The sequence below is a fragment of the Micropterus salmoides genome, unplaced genomic scaffold (genome assembly GCF_014851395.1).
Source record: "Micropterus salmoides isolate LMB-PRFRI ecotype aquatic unplaced genomic scaffold, ASM1485139v1 Ms_hic_scaffold_6, whole genome shotgun sequence".
Lineage (NCBI taxonomy): Eukaryota > Metazoa > Chordata > Actinopteri > Centrarchiformes > Centrarchidae > Micropterus > Micropterus salmoides.
Genome location: NW_024044348.1, coordinates 18,424,207 through 18,439,947, shown reverse-complemented (window position 1 = coordinate 18,439,947; position 15,741 = coordinate 18,424,207). Strand labels below are relative to the sequence as shown.

General features: G+C 41.1%; 1 protein-coding gene across 1 annotated transcript in view; it reads right to left on the bottom strand.

The window, feature by feature from the left end:
- The window catches only part of sox6 (SRY-box transcription factor 6), a 127,304-nt gene that overhangs the window by 61,849 nt on the left and 49,714 nt on the right, over window positions 1-15,741 (bottom strand). The window contains 1 exon segment of the mRNA XM_038701185.1: window positions 86-175. Coding sequence (XP_038557113.1) covers window positions 86-175 — 90 coding nt within the window.

Genomic DNA, 15,741 nt, shown 5'->3' with positions numbered 1-15,741 from the left:
GAGGACATGTATGGAATGAGGGACTTGTTAACACGGCTTAAAGTGGTTAAATCTGCTTGGTTTGATGTAGTCCTTGAAGTCCTACCTTTCACTTCTGCCAGCAGTTCACTGGTGTTGAGCCTCTCCATCTTCTCTTTCCAGTCTTTGGAAAGAAGTTTCTCCATGCATGAGGATTCTGAAAAAGAAAAATTAAAAGAAAAAAAATAATAAACTAATTTGAATGTTAAAAAAAAACTAAAATAGACTATTTGGAGTGTAATTATTTTTGATGATGGGGTATTTTGCATATAATATAGTTTCTAGTTTTATAGTTTTGTGGATAAATCTCTAAATATATTTACTTAATTTTAATTTTAAAAAGTCAGTCTATCAGATGAAAGAGAGGTATTTTCTTTGATGATATTGCACTGCGAACATTAAAATAGCCTCAGCCTTTCAGTTGAGAGATGAGCTAAGGGTGGAGTGAGGAGAGAAGCAGGCATTGTCAGGATAACATAAGGGCAGAGACACACATTAAGTGGGAGGCAAGGAGTGAGACTGGGTACATCAGAGCGTTCACATAGCTGCCAATGATGAACACAATTAACATTTGTCCAGCAGACAATGAATCAGAGGAGGAATGGCTGCAATCTGCCATGCTGTCGCTGGGGTAGCTGATAAAGAACACACTGGGCCAGCTGACCCAGGCCTCCACCATCCAGGCACTGCTTTAGGGGTCAGGCTGTTCCCATCAAACACCAGCAGAACAAGCAAGCCTCCACCTTGCCGCTGTCTCCACAAACTGCCTCCAATCGGAACCAGATCATGACAAGTCTGATTAAACAAGCAGCAATTCTGTACAGTCCAATTCTAGGAGAAGAATGAATGTACTGTCTTTTTGATGGATTTAAAATGGCTGTGCTGATTTCTATAAAATGTGTCCTCAGGTTTTATATAGTGCCTGAGGATGATATAATTTGTAAAACTGCAGTTTCTCCAGATTTGGAGAAAAATGCAAACCCAAAGACACGTTAATTATTACTACAAAGCCCTGGGGCACCATAATGAATAGCCTAACCACATATCAAACAGTAGATCATTTACACACTTAGTTCTGCCAAAAAGATACAATGCATAAACACTGTTAATGTTAATGTTCTAAATGATGCCATGGATGAGGTTTGATTTAACTGTCGTGTTTTTGATAGTGTGAAACACAGAGGAATATTGAGAAAGACGCAGAAGGGCCTGTCACATGGAATATTTTGGACGCTTCCAGTTTCACCATTGTCATCCTTGAGATCAAACACAGAAAACATTTATACAGTCTAGAATGTATACAAGTGTTGTTTCCTTTTATCTGTCTGTAACATCTCTTCAAACCAAACATCGTTGCTCCCTCTGACAACCACACTGACTTCTGAGGAAATGGGAGTAATGGGGAGTCAGCAGTCTTTGTGGCCTTGTTTAAGGATGGCTTTCAGAGAGATCAAGCAGAGTGACCATTTTGTTTGATTGTCCACTTCCTCCAATGTGATGGGGTCGACAGGACATCTTCAGCTCAGGGTCATTATAACATTACTTCTGCTTTATTGACTTTCCAATTCCCAACTCACAGTTTGTCCCCTTGACCCTAAGAGAGGGAGAGAGAAAAGGCTGTGTGTTGTGTGTATTTGTGTGTGTGTGTGTGTGTGTGTTAACTCCCTCCGTGGCACAAAGATCACAGATCTTAAAACAGGGGTTAAGGGCAGGGGGGAGTCGTAGAGCTCAGCTCTTCTTCCCTGTGCTTCACCCCTGGGTGAGACAACTTCCTCTCTGGGAACAACAAAACTCCCCTCAAACCATAATCCTCAGACAGACAGAACAACATCAGCGCATGGCATTTTCTCCCCTAAAGCACAGAAAAGGCTTATTTATATATTACATAAAGTGGTGTAAAGGGGAATTAAACAAACACAGTGAGCATATGTTAATATGCACACATATGCGCCCTCTCTCAGACACACACACTTTCATCACAGATGCTGCTCTAGCACTTGATCATTAAGGAATGCACCAACTGTTGGAGATAATGTGGTGCCAGCTTCCATTCTACTCCAGTCCTCCCCCTTCCTTTCCACCTCCCTCCCAGGAGAGCTGCCGCTCCCTCACTTCTCCATCCCCTCCACTGGGCCAGACACGACCTGCCAAGTCTTACAACAGGAGAGACTACAGCTGGAATGCACCGCTGTCCTCCCTGCCTTCCACCTGGGAGAGGTGAATAATGACCTGGATTAGTCTATAAAATAACTCTCAAACATCTTTCAGTGTTTGAACAGCATGGACAAAACAGGCAACCAAAAATGGGTTTGGTGAAAGCGGAGCAACTTTTGCGCAGGCGTGCTCACGGAAAATGGTAAATGAGTCAGATGTCTGGCTTTTTTCAAAGCACCCGTCCACAGCCTATTTTTCTGAAGAATTTAGATTAATAGGAGGAATGCTGTTTCAGTTTTTAAAATGTGTCTGTTCTTTCTGGAGAAATTATAGATGCCGATGGAAACTCTGGTTAGTATCAACATAATAATTACTGTCAGGTTATGACACAGAGAATGTCAGAAATTGATACACACTGTATTCACCATAAAATAAAATATAATATAAATAAAATAAATTATTTCTTCAGAATCTTCTTCAAAAGGTTGACACGTCACTGATTACACTGGAAATCAAGTGCTGGTAGATTTGCAAGTGAAAGGCAAACATAATTTTTTAAGACAGTTAGTGCAAAAGTTTTGAAGTTTTTGGTGTAACGAAGAGTGTTTTGCTCTTGTCTTTTCAAAGTAGGACATCACATACTGGGGAATTAGCTAAAACAAGAGAAGAGTCCAGTTAGTTTATTTTTATTTTCCTGTGGGGGCTCTTAAATCTCTTGCACCCCCACCCTTTACATTTCTTTCACTCCCCCTCTCGAGATAAAATGCTCTGTGGCTGGGGAGCAGGCCATTCAGCAGGGATGAGAATGGAATGAAAACAATAGCCCTTATCAGGCTCTTATTTACATTTTCCCAGCGTCCCTGCAGTAGACAGCTTGGCTTGTCACCAAGCCCAGATCGCCCCACTGGACCCAGACCAACTTCCTCCAGCCCCAGCGATTCCAATGGTCCCTATGGACCTTTGCCTGGCACAGACCCCCTCCACTCTGCAGCTAGCAGAGATAGCAACATACAAGACAAAACTACTGGAGTGTGTGTCCAAGACGTGTTCCCGTTGAGAGAGGAATGGTTTCTGGACTACTAAGCCCGTCTGGGTCTCATTGTCTGTTCTCTGGGGCTAGTGTTGTATAGCTGGAAAAATGCCCTGAACCCTTTCCCGAGATTTTCGGAGAGTTTCCAAGTGGCACTCAGAAGAAAGTGAATAGTCATCACTGATTTAGTACTGCCAAATTCAATATGTTTATCTCCTATCAGTGCTGTCATCTGTGGTACACAGCTTTCCTCTGCAGGTATTCTGTGATCTTATTGATGTGGGTGAACAGGCACAGGGATTGAGACACCTAAAGCCGAGATGAGTTGGCTAGATTAGGCTACAGCTTCTTTCTTTTTTTTTTACTGTATTAAAAACAAAGCTAATGATCCTCATAAATCTCAACAAAGGAATGTTTCTTGGTTGATGTGTGACATAAACAAAGCTTTCAGCACCTGGCAGTCAGTGCTGCCAGAATATCATGTTCAGTATAAACCACAGAAGTGAAACTAAGAGGCAGGTTACCACCTACTATCTGTGCTGACACTGACTGACTCCCTGACAGTCCTGAAGGAAATTTTCTTTCCCTCCCATATTTCATACAGTATGCTTAAAAGTGTTTTAACGCAACAACTAATAATCTGAAGACATTTTGTTTATTGTTCACACGGTAAGACAAAATACTTTTATTAAATTGAGTGCTACTTAGCTATAAATGCCTGCGGTTGAGAGGCGAAGGTAGGGGAAAGTCGTTTGCTAATTTATGTTTTTATTGCTGCTCTAAACAGTAGTTCATCCAAACGATCACTGCAAACTGTAGAAAAGCTCGGATCACTGAGTGGAACACCAAATTGACAAATAAACACAGGTTCAAACAAATCCAATCACTTTGGAATTGGATTGGACAGTAATAAAGCAGATCTTAAAAATTCATGTCACACTAATTTTCAAATGGCTCTGCAGAGTGCCATAGAGATATGAAGTCCAGTGTGCATTAAAGTTAGCAAATATACCAGCACTGCTTGGGCAAAGGGCCATCTTCACTGTTACATATCAGTGTTTTCAATCGTTAAAAGGTGGAATCTACTAAATATGTTGATGCAACAAAACATGCCATGCTGTTTCAAAAGACCGTGACAGGCTCAAAGTCCAAAAATGGTTTGTTACAACATGCAGCAATTGGTATTTTATTACCCTGTGTTGTCAGCAATGAAATCGTTTCTGTCTGCCACCACATTCTGAGCTTCTCTGTGTGCAGTATTCTCCCGGGAGAAAGATGATACTTGTGTTTAAGTGTTTGTTGTGTTGAAAAGCCGTTGGCAAAGAAAAGAGGGCTATCTGGGAGAGTCAAATTAGCCATAAGTCATGGATAACAGACTAAGAGACCCCCCCCCCCTCAGCATTGGCATTGTATATCAGTTGTCCCAGCCTCAAGGGGAAACATGTAATTACCAAATCAATGATCAACTGACACTGACCATATAAATAATTTCCTCCCCAGAATGCAGAGGCCCGTACAGTGAGGCAAATAGGGAAACAATGCTATTTGCAGTGACGAGGAGCCGAGGAATAGAGGAAATTGGGTTTAAAGTCTCTAAACAAGCTTCAGCTTGAATGGAGCACTTTTTTTCCCCTACAATTTGTCATAATCCAGTTATAGTCAACCAAAACCAAAACCTCAACAGAACAGTAAACGTGACATTAGGAAAATCTATGAACTGTAATAACAAATCTAAAGAATGCAGCATTTAAACAAAAATAAAGTGTGCAAAATAAATAAGCAGTTAAATAAAAAAATGTTTCTTGTTGCAATTTAAACTGCTCAGAATATAAAAAAATCAGTTATTACACAAATCACTGTATTTTGCAATGATTAATACAGTCATAAATTATGCATTAATGACTCCTCTGTATGGTATTAGTGCTTTTGATTTACTTCATTATATTGACTTCATCATGTGATTACACATGTAAAAATGTGTCTAAATTCTAAAAAATAAACATGAACTGGAATGTCTTAAATAGCTTCTTTTTTTAAAACTCTGAAATTTCGCACACATTCAGTGTTAGATACAGTATATCTCTTTAATTCAGGCATACATTTCTATCTCAGTGATGAAACTCTGAATCTCAGTCAGACAATGATAGCCTGACATCTAATTTCCCATCCACTCTACACTACACGGGAAACAAATCAAAAGTCGAGATTGATAAAAAAGAAAATGACTGTGACACACTCTAAGGAGTCCTTTGAATATCTTAATCACAGACACACTAAAAACAAGACCCCATCATCACACCAAATAAAACATAATAATTACAAGAGGCAGGCAGGGAAGTGAAATGCAGAGAGAAAACATGTTTTTGTCATTCAGCCGGTAGTCCCTGAGACAACAGCTGTTGGATGCTGCAAATACTCCTGAAGTCTCCATAATCATGGCGTTATTGAAGTGAGGACAAAAAGGGCACTAATTGCAAGGGAGCAATCGGAACGCAATAGGTTACACACCCGGGTGATGCCGCACAATGCAAACGCTAAAGAGGGAACTGGGGGGAAAAAAAAACATTCTGAGCACAACAGTGCGTTGTCGCTCATTTTCAGGCAATTACCTTTCCTCGTTGTCAACAGTTTTAATAACCTCTACCATTTCCAGAAGACTTTTTGGTGCAGTTAAATAATTCCAGCTTTTTAATATGTAATTACAACTGCTGGCATGCATAAATAAAAAGGTCCAGACGTGTCAGTGTATTGTGGAGCACCTGCACCTCATGGTGGGCTTTCTTTAACTGACACCTAATCATTATTCCACTTGGTGAACATCTCTGTTAGTCACCTTCAGACTATCCTGTTTGGTCATGTAAATAGTTGCTATAAATATATTGTAGGTAACCTGGATGAGATGTACGTCAACCAAGGATCTGATATATATCCTCCCTTTCTCCCTCATTTCCTTTCATCCTAATTTCCCTACTTCTTACTGTACCTTCTTTACTTCAACGTGATAGTACCATATCTCACCTGTCTACATGCCTGTTTGCCGAAAGTGACAACATTACTTGTTCGTGTCTAGAATGCGTGATGGGTCAGTTTTTTAATTGGTAAGTCAAAGGTCTTTTCATGAATAGGAGTTTGAGAAGCTGCTTTGTGCAGCTCAAGGCTGATACTGTATCAACAGTCGTGTACATGGTGGTTTCTGCATTCAAGTAAAGTTAAATGCCAAGTGGACTGAAAGACTTCGACACAGACACTACAGGTCAAAACTATTAAACAGTGTGCAATTTTAAGTAGGGGAATTTGATGCAATTTGCAGGTAACATTTTGATTATTTTAGCTTTTTCCTCAGGCAGCTAAACATACTGGCCTATGTGACCAGGACCTTCAATTATTCCTCGCCTTTACCTGCACTGACCAACGTGTTAATCCCACAGTGTTGACCTGGCCATTCTGAGAAGACGTATACACACACAGCACCCTGACCTCTCTAAATAGGACACGTGTCTATCAAGCATATATGAATTAACCGTCCCCAAGTGGCTTCACCTCCTGAGCTGAGCAGCATGTGACCTCTCCCAATCCATTTTACTGCGGCACTCTGTGGCAATCAGGCTTGAATTATTAAAGTGAGCAGTGAGCAATGATCAATTCATTGCGGCCCTTGCTCGCAGACTGCCCGGCCGTACTTCAGCAGAAATGACATTGAGAACACTTGAGTATGCTTCCAGACAATGCACATAAATGTGAAATATGTCAGACCCAATATGTCAATAATCATAACTGTACAGGCTGAGGCCATGTCCAGGCTAATCCTACAGAAATGCTGTTAGATGACTGTGGGGTGAGCAGGTTTCAGCGCTGTGAGAGAGAGAGCGGGAGAAGTTGAGGCACAGACAAGAGGCTTGTGTTCTGCATGCTGAGAAGTGTTGTGCATTACCAACTTCTGTTCCATACATCCCTTAAGAAGACCTTTGTCATTAATGTTTGTAATAAATATTCTGTGTGTATTGTTTGAACATATCTTGAAGAAACACTACTAAAGACTAGTAGGCCTTACAGAGGGCATGGGCCGGAAAAAGCCAAGATACAAAGTGAAATTGCAGCCTCAACCCCTTTCTTAGCTACGCAAATTAGAGTACGGAAAAACAAAAGCAAAGAAGTTGAAAGAGAGAGAAAGATTTCAGAGAAGTATGCAACTTAAGGAACCTGGAAGTAGGAGGAGGGCAAGGAAAAAAATCCAATCAAAACTTCGTGAGGAGCAGATGAGGAGCCAAGATAAACCAGTACTCAGAGCCCCCAAAACTGCAATCTCCCCTTAAGCCGGAGAGTGGCAGCTGGCAGAACAGCTGGTGAATAGGATTAATGTCAGAAGAATGAAATAAAACTCAACATATGTCCGAGCCTGAGGTGTTGGGACTGTGCGTGATTGTGCCCCCGATGGATGCCATGTGTGCATCTGGAAGGAGCTGCTGTGCTGCTCCGCTCTCTACCCCACAAGGTCACTTTTAAGAACTAGAACCATTAAATGCTTGGATAGCAGAATGAACTTTTGATTCCCTCTCCTCTTCCCTCGTTTGCTTTAAAGCCTTTATTCAGGCAGCAGAAGGAGTCTATTGAACACGGCTATCAATACAATGCATCCTACCATTTATCAAGGAAACAAACAACTGCTAATTTGATTAAATTAAGGAAGGCCAAACAGTACATATAAAAAGGACCAGACAAGGTCAAAGATAAGTGGAGGTTTTATTAAAATGGAGCAAGATAAAACACAAACACTTTATGTCCATCCTGTGTGGGATTTATTTTACACAATTGTTTGGGATTTAATAATTGTCAGCCTAATAAATTCTGTTATAGGGAAAAGTTCGACGTAGGTTCATTATTATTTTAACTAGATAACAATTTAGCAAGAAAGCAAAACAGCAAGGCATTAAGAAAGCAAAGATATAGTGACTCATGCGTGTGTTCAGTTTATTTGAAAGAAAAAGTAGACATTACTTCTGGAATCCCAGCTGATACTGATGAGGGGATCAGCACTTGTGAAGATGAACATTACGAGGAGAAATATGTGGACTTGATTTCAATTTGTAATTTCCATTTGATGTCGGTAATCATTAGGGTCCACACACTGTAATAAATTATAATAATTTCACACAAAAATGACTGGGTACCTTGCATTGGAGGGATTTTTTTTGGGTACCCTGCAATTTAACTGTCAGATATAAACTTGCCTGCTAATCAATGCTCGAAAACATTCACATTTATTCATCTATGTTAAATTAATAGACGTGTGAAGAAAACGTGGAGTACTGTGATCATGGCTGTTCAGTGTGATTTAGTAAATTAATGGGTGTCTGACTCTACAAGGACAAAAAGAGACTAATAGGATCCACATGAATGCATTACAATTTGCAGTGAAGCCAAGAGTCTGGTATAGACATCGAAACTTTATTTCATCATAAACGCTGGACGACAGCGACAATTTAAAAGAATTAGTTGGGTAATATACTGTACTTTTGGTAGTACAGCATACTGTAAATGAGTGGAATTTTGCCAACGTTTGTGTGCAAATATTCTCCAACTGTATATTCTAATTCCAGTTTAAGTAAATGACTTTTTAGGGGTAAAAAAGACAATCTATTATCAATTTATACTTCTGCAGTTTGCCTTTGTCATTTTCTAATAGTAATTAAAGTCATTTATTGAATCTCGACGTTGTTTACCAAGATGCCAGAGTTCAGGATGCACACACTGCTTACTGGACTGTAAGACCAAGGGCCACTATTTTTAGATTATGTTATTCATTCCCTGAGGGGAAAAAAGGGACATGCATGCACACAACAAAAACTCTTATTAGACTTACAAAAGTTTCAAGAAGTAGTAGACATCTTTTTGTAGTCTTTTTTAACATTGTGTCATCATACCAGAAGTTACATTTTTACAACTTGATCGAGACAGTTACAGAACAAATAAAATTCATTAAAAAGTTAAAAACAAATTAACTATAGCACTAAACTAAAGGTTAAGCATTCCAACTCCTAGAAAGTCCCCATTCATTTGCCCACAGCTAAGTGTCCCAATGTGCTGTTGTTCAAGTTAGTTCAGCAACAATTGGAGCTGTATTTTGCTCCCTTTCTGTGGGATACAGAACTGTACAGACTGAGACCTGCTGGGCAAAGATGGAGAAACTTGCTTCTCACAAGTGACTGAGCTCATTGGTCCATCTCACAACGGGGAAGCTAACAACAGGCTTACAGTATCGTCTTTGTTGAGCAAAGTGCCACCAGCCCAGAAAAAAATTACAAAAAGGAAGATGAGGTGTGCAGTAAAGGCCGAGTAGGAAGTAAAATGATTGTATAGAGTGTAATGACCCCAATTCTTTTTTCCAATTTTATGCTAATTGGGACAAGAATAACAAAAAGGCTGCCCACAAATCATTAATCCTAATTTCAAATAATAACTAATCGATTAAACTTCATGGTGTGCAATTAACAATGTGGTCTTAAAGCATATTAACCACCTGACCTGCAGTCTTAAAAAATTATTCTGAAGGTACTTCTGAAGAGAGATGACGTTCGTCAAATAATTATTATCATTGGCACTCAGGCTTTGCAGTGCAATAAAACACAATTCTATTCGTTTCTTCTGACATCCTCATCTCATCTCCTGGCGCGTGTAATATTATTGAACAAGGAAAAAGAAAAAGCATTGAGTGGGAGGAAACATCTGTTTCATCACCGCTGATTAAATAGTCTCTTTGTACAACAGACAACCATCAAAGTTTGGTGTAAGACATGCATGCTGTTTGGGGAAAAACAATGCAAATATGTTAATAGGCTGCATCTAACAGTAGTTGTCATGTTTGCTTGTGTCAAGGCGGATCTCTTAGCTGGATGGCTGACGTACGTCTGACTTACAGAACAAGCCTGCAATGTGCTCTGAAATCATTAGCAGGCCACAGAGGCTGTCTGTGCCCGGGGTGTGAGTTACACACACTATTTTGATCCTCGGTCAGATGACACCGGCTCTTTTGTCAAGTTATGTGTGGAGAATGCTTGGGAGCTGAATGCCACAGCTAGGACAGTGATACTGAGCTGGCACACAAGTCTCTCAGTGTAACCCTACTGCAGGCACTCACAAACACACACACACATACACACACCGCAGGAGACATGTGCCCTCCCTCTGCACTCCATCCCATTGTGGAGTAGCCCCTGTTCTCCCCATTTCTGACCGCCTCAAGCTCTCCTCCTCCTCCACTGTCCTGACTGTATGAAGTTTGGAAAAGTCCCTTTTCATGTTCCCTTTAACCACAAAACTGGGCTGTTATTTCCCAATTCTTCACTTCATGGCCCAATGACAGATATAGTAGCATTAATGGCTTCTGCCTTCTTATGTGTCAGTGTTTTACCATCTCTGCGCCCCTCCAAATACTGCAGTGTGACATAAAACTGTCAGGCCATTACAACTGCTGCTGAATTAATCACCCATTGACCCACATACAGCACTGAGGCAAATCTATTGTTTTTTGTAACAGCAAATAGAAATATTTTACGGTTTCCCCAAATTGCTACTGCACAAGCAGTTATGTCACTGACCAGACACACCTACAACCAGTGTGTGTGAGTATGTAAAGACAAACAAGCCTCTGTGCAACGCTGGCTGTGATTTGTCTCCCAGAGACACCCGTTTCCTCCTATCAAGGGGTTCCTGTGCAGCCAGTAAGCCAGGATCACAATGGGAGTTTTGTGCTGCATGGGTGCAGGGGGACACGCTCAACAGCTGAAACCCAGGAAGATGGCCCCTGGAATGCTCCACAGCAGTTGCTACTGTTGACTAATCGGAATATGAGAACTGGGGAAGGTGATCTTGAATGCAAAGAATGGCACATTGAAGAAGCAGCTGCTTGTTTTGTCATCTGAATGACCAAGACAGCAGAAAGGGTTCCCGTTTTGAAAGGAGCAACAAAATCTATATCTTAGCTTGTGTAAAGTGAAACCTGTGTCGGCCTCCATCATCCCATGGGGACGTGCCTGTGTTATGTGAGGGCTCTGTTTTGGAACAGATAGTAAATACATAATTCAGCAGTGGACCGGGCACTCTGTGCTCCCTATTCCCCTCATACAGCCACTCCATTTAGCCATGGGCTCTGATCTTAGGCTGGCAGAGGAGCAACTTTGTCACTGGAGAGTAAGATGGGGTGGGAGACAAAAATCATAGGAGGAGGGAAATGTTGATTTGGATCAGCTAAGGGTGACAAGATGGTAGGGAAAACATGGAAAAAGGGGGAGAGAAAAACAAAAGGAAAAGAGGCAAAGCAAAAACTGGACAAGAAGGAAAGGGATGGGAAAGACAGATTAGGGAGGAGTGAGGGGCAGGGTATCTTTTTTTGTGAAAGTTCACATGTCAGGCTGGCAGGCAGCCCACGGCATACAGCCGAAAAATCTATTTAACGTCTGCTTCACAGGGTGACAAGAGGGTTGATTGGCAGAGAGCAGAGAGCCGCTTTTGATCATGTGTCCTAACAAGCGATTCCAGCTCATGTCTCTTCAGCCTGAACAGATCTACATTACCTATTCAAACAAAAGTGACAGACCAGAGCACTGCTCCGCTGGGTTGGTGCACCACACCACAGGCCAAGAGAGAACACACACACACACACACACACACACACGAAGGCCCCTACTGACACATACAGTATATGCAAGTGCACACACACACGCACTAACTATATTGGCTATTTGATCAAATAGATTACTTGCATTAAGATAAGTAGTTGCTGAAATCTTGTTGACAGAATAAAGAACAGATTATTAAAGGAGGTGGGAACACGGCGCACAGGAGAGATGCTGGTGCTTGACTGATGTTTGGCCTGTGTGTGTTCTGCCAGGAAGGTCCTGGCCTTATGCGGTCTGGAAGGATGCTGCACTCAAAAACAGCGTAGAGATTGTGTGAAGAATGCCTCAAAATTTGCAACCAAGGCAAGTGGATTTCCAGCCCTCATTGCATATGCATAGATTCAGAGGCTCATGCTCAGATCATTATAACAAAGATTCCTATTAATTAGGTGGGATAAAGCAGAACCAGATGACATGGCAGCTGGGATGAGAGGAGAGGGGAGAAGGGAGGGAACTGAAAGAGCAGGGAGAAAGTGCATCAGTCTGTTAGGGGGGAGGGGAGTAATATATAATACAGACTGCATCATATGTACAGTAATATACCTTTAGAAAACCTTTTTTAATGCTACATTTAGATACATTTAAGGTTTCCAAAAAAAGAAATCTGTTGGTGCCATTAAACACCTGCAACCAATTTCCTGTGAGCCTCCGTTTGGAGTCAGCAGGGGCTGTGACACTGACAGGGGACAGTGTTACAACAGTCAAGAGTTCATCAGTGCTAATCAGATCACAGGCTTATAGCTGATCCTATTCTCTTCCAGCGATTTCACCCATCCCTGAATCTCATTACATGGCCTGTTGTAATAGAGGATAATGACCTGGGGCTACGCACACAATGCTGATCACTCCCCCACATTCAACTTATCATACGTCATTATACAGTGATAATACACAACCTCGCCAGGGGGATTACACTTATAAATAAAGGAGTGATAAAGGCAGAGGGAGAGGAAGAAAGGTCTAAGTGATAACACAGGAACACATGCAGCACTCACATATAACCCCATGCTCGAACACAATTAGTTCACAGTGGCACTCCATGTTGGGCCGTTTTATGTCACAAGCAATGGTTAGGTTACCTGCCGCTGTAATAGGGAAACTCTTTTCTCAGTAGCCATTAAATATCTTTCTATCTGAGATTAAAAAAAGGGGTCACAGTTTGGCTGAATGGTGGTATGGCCCCCCTTTGCTAAGTTAATTAGCCATGACGCTGTCAAAGGGCTCCAGGTGTTGAGTATTCTGCTTGAGCGCCGACTGTATCCACTCTGACTGGTCTAAAGCTGGATTGAGGCATCCTCTTTCTGTTTTGTTTGTACTTAATTCTTAATATATTTGAATGCCTGTGTGTCTGCTTCTGTTCGTTTTTTTATTATTATTATTGCTACAGATTGCATAGTTGTCCGTTTAAAATCTATGTCAAATGTCGTGTTCACTGGCTGGGTGGCCCTGGATCACATACAGCACTGTTTTCTAAACAGCATCCAGGGAACTGAGCCACAACAGCATGTTATGATTCTGGATACCATAGCTATAATAGTCCACAGTAGTAAAATAGTTTAGAAAGGTTGACAGAACTAATAAGACACTGTAACACTGAAGACTTTAGTCTTTTTGTTTGTTTGTTTGTTTGTGTCATATCTATATGCCTCTCATTTAGGCTGTTTCTTCACCACCCCCCCGGCCCTGTCTCAGCATACCACTCAATGACAAAGATGACAAAAGATACATAACTGCATCCAATTCAGTGCTGGTTTTACTGGCAAGGACTCGACAAGCAGATACTGAGCTCAGGAAAGTCCCTAAATGCTAAGACAGGAAGCTTAAACCCAATTACCCGTCCTTGTCTTGGGGACGATCATAAAGACTCAACACACAAAGTATTTCTGTGTTGACTTGCACAGTATTGATTCATACTTTAGTGCATTATATAAAACTGTTCTAATTGCATGTGAATCAAACCAAGGTCACCTTGGGTTTTTATAATGGTGGCTATTTTTCTTTTTCCTCTAATACTTTATACTGACATTTTTAACTCTTGACAAGTGCTGTCTGGAGACCTATCCATAAATAATGCATTTACAATACCTAGTAAATAAACATGGGGCACAATCGTTAGCCCTGCTGGCAACCGGGCCTAATAGAGCTTTTACAGCAAAGGTGACTATTCAGCTAAATGCGGTGCTTGCTGCTGGGAGGACATTTTCATTCATTAGCACAGTCACCAGCACTTAAAGCACTTTAAGGAGCAGAAATGGAGAGGAAGGGTGGAAGGATAGAGAGGGTGAAAGGGTACAAATATATAGAGGTGGAATAATGGAGGGGTGATATCTATAATACAGAGGCTGCCTCTATTGTTATGTTTATAAGCCATTGGGGTCAGTGAAGGAAACTGGCCAGTACATGTCTTAGAATGGAGACACAATAATTAATTTATGTGCTAAGGTATTGTGTTTACCTGCTTATTCCTACTTAAAGGTCAGTTTAACAATATGTTTTTCCCCACTTAGTCCTAACTATATACTGTACCCACTGCCACCACTACAATGCAATTTAATTTGTGGTTCTCACAGCATAAAATATCAACAATGAATAACTCTATAGTAAGAAGCAACAGAACAGACAATTTGGATGCCATGTCCAGGAAGCTTTTCAACCCAAAGCTTCCAACAATGTTAACATTACTTTTAAGTGGGATTTCGCGTTCCATGTATGAGCAATGTGCTGTGTAAAAAGGTACCACAGACCATTTGTTTTCCCTCTACACTTGAGGTTACTGCGATTATCCTCAGTCCATCAGGACAATGAACTATCTTGACCAGACAAGGAAGCCCAGAGAAGAATGGAAGCAGATGGTGAAAAGTCTCTGAGGACCTCAGTGACCCTGACCAGGCAGGCACCAAAGCAACAGAATTAGACACAACAGTTGTCATGCTTAGATAAGTCATATATTTATCTCATCTGTTGCTTGTGCCACATTAGCAACATCATTAAGACAACAAATGGCTTCTCCAACCTTCTTGTATGTTCTTTAATAGGTTAATCCTGCCCTATTAAATTGCCAGCTGTGTCTCTCCACAAACAAAGACATGCGATTATGATTTCTCAAAGCTTTCGTATAGTTTTCCTTCGGCAGTTTCTAAGAGTTCCTCTCCCTCCATTTTACAGTAATCACTGATCATCATCACTGAAGCTTCCTGAAGTGCTCTCTGTTCCTGCAGCTTGGGGACAGCATACTGAACTTTGTGAGGCTCTTGTCTTCTGCTGTGCACCCTGCTCAAAAACTAATTTCCTCCAACAAGGGAGTTTATTTAGGTGGTGATGATACACAGCGCATGAGTTAGACCAAGTCTCTATTATTAACAGGAGATTAAAACAGCTGTATGGCACTCTAAAGCACCCTCTCCTCCTTGCGCTAACATACGGCCCTGGATTACAAGATGCACTTGACCATTTAAATTACTGCAACAACCAGCCTTCACCAGCTGGGGCTCATTACCATAACGCCGTTGCCACAGAGAGCACTGACGATCTTGCTCTGAAAATCAACCCCGCCAGTAACAAGACACATATGAAATATATTCTTAAAACAAAGAAGTAGTAGCAGATCTGCTTTACTGTTTTTACTAACCAAAATGTGCCCTATAAAGCGACCTGTGATGAGCTTCAGATCTAAGACCAGTGTCAAGAAGACCAGTAACAAGAATGCTGCATATTCCTAATACTTGTCTGTTGGTGTGAAAAAAACAAGAGCATTCATGCATTTTATTATACTTTTTGCTAAACTGCCAGAATCACTGGTCATTAAATAATATTAAAAGGTATCGATTAGAGTATGAATAATCAAACCCCACACATATGCAAAAG